General features: G+C 36.7%; 1 protein-coding gene across 8 annotated transcripts in view; it reads left to right on the top strand.

Moving 5' to 3' along the window:
• The window catches only part of ENAH (ENAH actin regulator), a 195388-nt gene extending 188379 nt beyond the window's left edge, over positions 1 to 7009 (top strand). For all 8 annotated transcript variants that reach the window (XM_036900853.2, XM_036901054.2, XM_057507810.1 and 5 more), the window contains 3 exons: positions 322 to 400; positions 3073 to 3130; positions 3653 to 7009. In XM_036900853.2, coding sequence (XP_036756748.2) covers positions 322 to 400; positions 3073 to 3130; positions 3653 to 3690 — 175 coding nt within the window. In that variant the 3' untranslated portion in view covers positions 3691 to 7009. The remainder of the gene's footprint in view (positions 1 to 321; positions 401 to 3072; positions 3131 to 3652) is intronic.
• The last annotated feature ends 2064 nt before the right edge of the window (positions 7010 to 9073 follow it).

The following is a 9073-nucleotide window of genomic DNA, read 5'->3' on the forward strand; positions in this document are numbered from 1 at the left end:
CGCCTCTTGTCTATGTCTTGATCAATACTCCTCGCTGCCAGGTTCCCGCCTCGTGTCCAGATAACGCTGTCTTCTACTCTCTGCTGAAGAAGTCCATCATCTCATCACTTATTTTCTGATTTATTTACAAAATGCTGGGAAAAGTGAAAAATATTTTCCGCTCTACTCAATCCTGCAACTTTGACTATTACCTTTTTAACACAGTGTGTTTTAAGAAATGTATTTAAATCTTGGTGTTGGGTTTGTAAATCTGTAATTAATGATGCATCCATTAAATATTCTCAGTATTATTTACCTATCCTGGAAATCTCATTTGTACAGACCAAAATCTGCACCCTCATCACAGCCCAGTGCCAATGGAGTCCCAACCGAGGGCCTGGATTACGACAGGCTGAAGCAGGTAGGCCTCAGTGGCTGCTGTCCTTTATTTGTACTCGTTTCTTTTCTAAAAAAAAATCTCACATGCACACATGTAACAGATCGTGAGTAGAAGTGAAAAGAATACAGAGTTAAGATATTTTTATACAAATTAAGTACTGGCATCAATACTTTATTTGTTTTCACATCCTTGTTTTGTTGTTAGGTGAGTTTGCACAATGTCTCCCCAGAGGTGGAGGGAAGGCGAGTGGTGTGATGGGATAGTAGTATAAACTTCACATGGAGTGCGTGATGGACAAGTGTAAAAAGACACAGGCTCATACTTCTCACTTATTGTTGGCAGAAATGGACCTGTCAAGTGTGGTTTGCACAAGAATGAGGAAATGGGCACTCCCCTATACTCCTTTCTAAGAAGTAGTTTGGGAAAACAGATCAAACGCCTTAAAAATAACATCTTAACCTTTTAACCCCGCAATTTTACTTCCAAGAATTTATGCTATTAAAGTATCGAAGAGGCGTATCTCTGTACAGGGTGGGGAGGGCTCAGCAGCCATTAAGGAGTCTTTGTTGAGACTATTTAACAAAAAATCATGAACATTTGCCCATGTTAGGTAAAACAGGTAACCAAATGGTACAAATAGTTCAACTTTGTAAGAGAAAAGATACTGTCAACACTTTGAGTATATATGCATTATATTTAATACCTTATATACTCAAAAAAAAGGGGGAAGGAGTAATAGGTAATGAGATTATGCAGTTTAAAATATTTTATTCCTGGAAGAGGTAAAATAATTTTCAAAAATTGGAAATGGAAGGCAGTGCACCTTAGTAAAGTGCCCCTCAGTTTTGCAGACCTAAGCCCTGTAATAAAAAATTCAACCCTTGTTTCCTTGCCCTGCACTTTATAATAGCCTCAGAAGTGAAGACCATGCTGGTCACTCTAACAGCCACTTTCTGCCTGTCTGGTGGCTTACGTGGCCAGGTACTTGCTAGGTTCTTAGCATGACATTGTCTTCTGACCCTCGCAGCAATCACATCGTGTGGTTTGTACTCAAATTCTGCAAATCTAGGTTCAGAGAAGTTAAATTTACTCACTCTCACGGCTCAGTAAGTAGTTGAGTCAGGATCAGAACCCACTTCTTTATTCCATTTTCCCCCATTGTGTCACTTATTTTTCAAAAATGACAGAAAATGTTTGAGTGGGCCTGAAGAAAGGACCAATAATGTTGCAGTAATAAGAGTTTAAAATAAAAACTAGATAGGGATTAGAGAAATGCTAACAATTTCAAATAATTCTAATTTTATACTGCAGAGCTGTTTGAAAAGTTAAATTGAGTTACGCAATTTGAAAAGGAAGCGTGTGGTCATTGGGAATCAAGCTGTTGTTTGCCTGTGTATTAAATCCAGCTTTCTTTTCTTGAAAAACGTTTCAAAATAGAGCACTTGCACATACTTTAAAATATGGGAAGTCCTTGACTGTCTGAAGCAATGGAGTGGAAGAGAGGGGTGGTTTTGATTTCAGGACTGATTTAAACATAGTGAGGATATTTCTGAGTCCATAGAATAACTTCTATGCCTCATTTTCTTCATTGGTAAATGGAGGAATTAAATTAATTGATAGTTTTCAATCTTGTTTTAAATATGAAAGTTCTTAAAAAAAAACAAAAGCCTTAAACAGAGCAGTTTAGTTCTCCCTGAGGCATACACAAGTAAAAGCTAATTCAGAACTCACCACCCAAGGATAGCTGTCACCTTTCCACCTGCTCAGATTCCATCACCTTGCCTTCTTCACCCTTTTGTCTTTCCCATTACACAGGTCTGGATCATCTTAACTGGGGGTGTCCATTATTTCAAACTGAACTTATAAATAGAGTATTTGGAGAATCCAGAATATTACTATTAAATAGAAATATAATATGCACCACTTTCTGGTAGCCACATTATTTAAATGACAGAGAAATCAATGGAATTCATTTTAATGTATTTTATTGAACCTAATATAACCAAAATAATGTTTCAACATATAGTCAATATTTTTAAATTAATAATAAGTTATTGTACTTTTTTTTTTTATACTAAATCTTTGAAACCTGGTGTATGTTTTACATTTACAATGCACCTCATTTCAGACCAGCCACACCTAGTGCTCAGTAACCTGTGGCTGGGGCTGCCATTGGACAGTGCAAGCCAGCAGGTTCCCAACCACCTTCTTCTCCACCTGTTAGGGCAGCCCCTTGGGGCCCTCCAAGGGAATTCTAAATTCCTTGAAACATAGTTTGGCAGCTGTGGTGATTCCTAAGGAATCCACATACTTCAAGCTGAGTGACAGGTTTATCCAGAGCCGATTGTCCAGCTTATTTGTCAGTCCTTGCCGCTTACTCATGCTTCACCACTCAGACAGGTTGAAAGCAGAGAGCTATTATCTTTCTGAATCATACCTTTCACTGGATCAAAGAGTCCTTATTTTAGTTTTAGAAAACATGCTGTTGATATCTTGCTGGGCTAGTGTAAGGGAAGATTGGGAAGGGAAGACCATTATAGCCAAAATTGCCAAGGCCAAGGCTTCAAGACATAAACTGACACTGGAAGCAAAAACTATATGTCATATGTTATATGCATTGTTAAATTCATATGAGCAGGAATTTTCTAGCAGTTCCTTTTTTCCTGTATTGATGTTTTTTTCTGATTCTTTAGGACATCTTAGATGAAATGAGGAAAGAATTAACAAAGCTGAAGGAAGAGCTCATTGAGGGTGAGTGTCAAAAGAAATGTGCAGTGTGTTTAACAGGCATTTTTAAGAATATGTGAATAAGGAAATACCCAGTTACTTTTCCCTAGTGTCATGCCCTTCGTTTGGCTTAGGATGTCCGGGTGTGAGGAGGGTGCTTTCTTTTTCACATATGGGAATTATTTGTAAGAATCACATAATTAAGAACCCCCCCTCCGTTTCAGGTGTTGAGCTGCACTTGATGGAAAACTGAGCAAACAATCTTTGTCTAGGTCTCTCTGCCCTCCCACTCGTGCCACTGCCCTCTCTTTCTGGAGCCCACAGAGTCAGTGTTTTCAATGGGAGAGAATAAATATACATGTCCAGAAGTTAGTAAGTTAGTATCATCTCCCTACTAAGGAAGAGATTTATGTTATGAAAGATATGAGGTCCGTGTATCTTTCATTACTGTGAGTTTGAATATGATCATTACATCTCTGAGGGATGAATCACTCAATTTTACCTAAAATTATATTTGTTTTTAATGCTTTTCCTTTTCCTACCCAGCAATCAGGCAGGAACTGAGCAAGTCAAATACGGCATAGAGAAACAAACTAAGGAGAGATAGGACTTTATCTGGAGGAAAAAAAAAAACCCCTACAAACAACTGTTAACAACCCCCTAAATTATGTGAGCTGTAAGAAGAGAACAGAGACACAGTCAGAAGGAGGGAGAAACCAACACGCTTCGAAAGCCCTCAGACATGATTACTCTGACCGTAAGCTGTTTCCCTCCTGTTCGCTGCTTTCTTCTGACCTTTACAGCGGGATGGAAGAGAGTCGTGTAAGAGTAACAGTTACACAGAAAATACAGGCCTGGCCAGCAAGATCACCGTGCATTGAAATACTTTCAAGTCAAGATAAAATTGCACATTTTCCACAATTCATTGCTAACATAAAGAGGAGAAAGGCTTATGAAATTTTTTTCAGAGAGTGCTGATAAAGAGTTCAAGTTATGCTGTTGAATTGTAAAGGTTTCTCTCAGGTTCATCTTCCTATCGTATTTGATGTTCCATGAATAATTGTGGTCAGCCTTGTGTAGGTTAAGATCATAAAATGTGGAATAAATGGGATTATTGTGTGAGCTTTCAAAAGGTGGTATTTATAAGAAAGTGTCCTAAAAATGATTTGTCTGTCCAGCTTGAGGAATTTTAGAATGATAAAAAGTCTCTTGAGTTAGCCTTCATGCAATTTTGTAGATTGAAACATAAAAATCGTCCAGAATTTAAAGATTTAGATGCCTTCCTAAATTGTTAAAATGCTTTACCAAATCTATGACTCCTACATAACACAAACCACTGGTCAAATGTAAAACAATGTATTGTAGATTTACTGTAGGTTTTCAACCTTTTTTAGATTTATGCATGTGGACCTTTTTATAATGTAATTATAACCACCACAAAATTAGATTTTTAATTGCAGACAGTAATGCATGTCACACAAATATGTAGTGGCCTTTTGAAGGCCTAGTCCCAGGGAAAACATTTTGTAGAGTTTAGGGGAGTGGGAGGAAGGGAAGGAATAATTTTTTATTTAAAGTTAATTTCTGCACTGTCTTTTTTCTCAATTACCTGCATGAATAATAATGAGGAATATTTTGTGACTTTAATTGGTAAATATGTTAACAGACCAAGTAGTTAATCTTTTACATCATGTCTTCAGCTGTTTGTATTTTAACATCAGTAATTTCAGTGGTCTGAAACATGGTTCTGAGCTTCACATGAACTATATCTCACTGTGGAACTCAAAGATTGATCCCTGAATTTGGCATTTGTTATTATCTGGGTGCCCTGTGATTATACAGGTGTTCAGGTACATGTTCTTGACTATGAAGCTGCTTTTGAATTTTGTAATGTTGAAATATAAAAAGTAACAATGAGGGCAGCAGTTAAGGTCACAGAAATCATTAGGTACAGGGAAACCAATGAGGAGTTCTGCATAATTATCTTCTCATAAGTGAAAGGAGACTGAGGTGGTGGAGGAAAGAATTAGATGCTACGCTTACCAACATGTGTGTGTATTTATGGGGTGTGTTTGCTCACGCGCATGTGGTATGCAATCTACTCCCTTTTCTTTGAATGCATTAAGATTAAAATAGGGAAGAAGTACTGTATGTTGAAATCACAGGCTTTTTTGAAAATTCAGGAAATCAAAAATTCTCCAGGCTCTCCATCTTGATTTATGTTTGAATTGTTATGTGCCATATTTGTTTTGAAATCTGATTACCAGAAAGAAGTTTCACTAAAATTTTAAAGAAAATACCCATTTTCATCTGCCTTCCAGGCTTCTTAGTCTCAGTTCATAAAACAGAGCTTGCTGATAGCATAGTTTTCTAAATGCTGCAGATATGTAACCTTTACCACTTTAAAGAGGTTTGAATGAGGGAATTTTTTTCCTTGTTAAAAAGTTCCTGTTTCTGTAGAAACTTCATTTTTAGATTGAGCTATCATAATTCAAGTATACAGTTCTTTTTCTGTCAACTCTTCTTTATCATACTACTGCATATTAAAGATGCAGAAAGCTTATAAAGTACTATTTTTTAAAAAATAGGCATTTTCATCTTTATTACTATATTTTTGGTTATGCAAACACTTTGATGATATAAACGTTTGGTCCTCTATAAATCTGGTCAGAAATAACTTTTAATTTTGTTGGTTAAGTTAGATAGTCTATAGTAGGATAGAGTACTGGGTACAAGTGGTCCAAAGTAAAGTAAAAGAGTTCAATAAAATGCTAGATCTTAACAAGAAGCTGGTTTATGCACTAAACGTTTTGTGCCTTGGTCTAATTAACATGATGTCCATGTAAAATGACAAAAAAAAAAAACAGTGTTGAATCACATTACATCATTTTGCATTATCCCAGATCACTACATGTGTTCTTCCCAAGACGTTTGACCGAAGTCAGTATACCTTTCCCGTCCTGTGTGACAGTTTTTGTCAGTTAGAGATTTCAGTAATTAAAATGGAAAACAGAAGCTTAAGTTAATTTCTTTGTCAGAACTGTGTTCTTGGAACCACATTATTATGATGGTTTTCATGCTTGTGTATATTGGGTGTCTTAAGCTGAGTGCAGTTTAGGAGGTCCTTTCTAATTACAGGGGGTTCTTTTCCCAACACTGTGATCTGACCATGACAGGTCTGTACTACACACCGTGTAAATGGCTGACAAGTCAACTGCAAACCTACTGAATGTATAAACCTTACGCTGGTGCTGAAATCTCTTCAGAATAGTCATCACTATTGCACAGTTTGTTTTGGAATTTGCAAGCATTAGGTGTCAAGTCAACACTGAAGATGAATGTTGAGTTCTCATGCTTAGGTGTACTGCCTTTGTAGACCTTTCGGTTCTCTGCTGTTTTTACCGCACTGTTTCATTTAAATTTCCTACACGCTAACTTCATCTGTGCGATTGAAATAAAATTGCAGTATATACATGTTGCTTGTTTGTGACACTTAGATAATCTGAAATAATGTCAGTTCTCAAGTTATATTGAATGTGAAAAACTTCTTAAAATCCATGACTTCACTACTTAAAGTTACAAACCACTTTAAGATTTCACATGTCATAAATACTAAGTAATGTATTCAAAGGGAATATGTGATAATGTGTCTACTTTGTGTTTGTAATAACTGGGCATGTCCCTTTTGTTCTTATTTTCTCTCAGCCCAGCTTAACATAGTCCTACCCTTGTAGTCAAGAGAATGATGTTTAATTTTATTCCATTTTGTTCTACAACATAGATACTTAAACTCATTTATGCAGTTAAAATGTTCTTTTATATAGTTTGCGGGATAAAGGACATTGAGTAGTAAAAAGCCTTATCAGGTACTGAATTTTAAATACAGTAAAATTTGTATCATAATGTTTGTTTATACAGTGTGGTGATGTCTTGAAACCTACATATGAGTTGCAGTACTTTTTATCTCTTAGAAGCATTAATTTTGAGTTCCAATTTAAAAATTGTAATGTCTTCATTAGAAATAGAACAGCCCTTGTCTTTTTTCTTTCACCAGGGCCCAGTTTCCCCTCCGTCATCCCCTCTGTTCTCAGGGACTGTGTTCCTTTTTGCTCACTGACATTTGCGGTCACCGCGCAGTCCACAATTATAAAAATATCGACTGATTTTTCTCTACCCTGTCTCAGGTTCTTCTTTCCCTCAAATGTAAATCAGAATGTTTGTCTACAAACTAAAAATCACTTCTCATTTAAAAACGAATTAAGTAGCAGACAGAATAACCTTGTACATCCACCTAGCTCCACCTTCTGTGGCTCCTGAGTTTGCGCATGCTTTCCAGGCTGTTGGGAGGAGCTGGCCTGTGAATTCTATGTAGCGTAATCCTATGAAGCACTGTTCGGAGGCTGCCTGCAGGACCTCTGTAATTCTTTTCTGGCAGCCATCATCACTGTAACCACATTTCCTTTTAAATCCTACCGGTTAGCAGCATAAAGATGACATCATGTAACACACCTGTGTGAAAGTCCTCCTGCTGCTCTCAATTCCTTTATTACATAATCTACTTTCCTAAAGACATTTACTCTAGCATTCATTTCAAAACTCCAAAACTGTTCCTATTGGTACCATGTTTATTAGAAGATGACTTATGACTTCTTATCTATACGTCTTGGGTCTCATGAATGAGGAAGGGAGCTCAAAAGTGTATTGAAATTATTGATGCTTAATAACCTCTGACTTGTCACTGAAAAGCCGTTTAATGTTTATACTTTGATGCTTCTGCAGCCTAAACTTGAAGTATGTATAGGTAATCTTCATGAATCTGAGTGAACAAAATAGCCTAGTACACCATTGGCTACATAAGAACATAGAGAACATAGACTTAGAAGAATAGTTCTCTCTTGAGTATAAATAAGCACATTTGACTAAGAAATTGAAGTTGCTTAAACCCTGCAAGATGCCCCCCAGGAAAGGACATCTATATGGCCAAGTACTGTTGGAAAGTCTACAGTACAGATTTAGGCTGTGGGTTAGGTTCTCTTTATGTTGTCCAGGGTGATTTTTGAGAATCAAAGAGATATATATATGTTTTAATAATACTGGAAAACTGAAACCTTCAAATTTAAAAAAAAGTCCAAAGTTGATGAGAAAAGAGAGTAAAAGATAAATATAGGAAATTTAAGATGCTTAGGGTTAGTCCACATCAGAGTTCTAGGATGTATCTGTTGAAAACCAGTGGTGTAGTCACATAAGCAGATTAAGTCTTTCAGTAAGGAGATAGCATTGCAAACTGCTCAAGTATGAACCATGTATATTTATCTTCTAAGTAGTTTTTCCTTCTAACAATCCCTGTGACAGGGCAAATAAATAACTTCATCGTGATGACTTAAGATGTTAAGAATTACTCCGACTTTTATGGCTTATTTCTGTTAAATCTGAGGAAATCAATACAAAGATTGAGAAGACAATGACTTTCCCTTTATATGCGTCTGCTGCACCTAACTTTGAACTGAAGTATCACTATCAGAGGCGGCCTCAACTTCTTGCTGACTAATGTATGGAACAAGTAAAGCTGAAACCTCAGTTAAGTGTTTTAACCAAAAAATCAGTCACTGAACTTTACCCCACTTCTGTTAGGCATACTAAATGCTCAGGGAAATCGAGCCTATAGCCTCTGGAAGCTTCTGGAGTAGTATCACGGGATTCCTAGGTAAAGGGAGAAAATCAGGGCCATTGTAGGAGGTTGGGAATGAGAGTGAGTGGATGGCGGCACCTGAAAAGTGCTCTCTGTGTGTGAAGTGCTTTTTAAAGGCATGTAACTCCTAGTAAGAAAATTCAGATATACCAGTGCACTGGTCACTAAATTCAGCCTTTTCTCAGCTGTGTTCTGAAATAATACAGCTTTTCATTTTAATAAAAATTACTTGAAAAACTTACATATTTCATTAGAGGGCTGTTTGCATTCCATAAATT

This window comes from Manis pentadactyla, chromosome 9 (assembly GCF_030020395.1).
Source record: "Manis pentadactyla isolate mManPen7 chromosome 9, mManPen7.hap1, whole genome shotgun sequence".
In the NCBI taxonomy this organism is placed as follows: Eukaryota; Metazoa; Chordata; class Mammalia; order Pholidota; family Manidae; genus Manis; species Manis pentadactyla.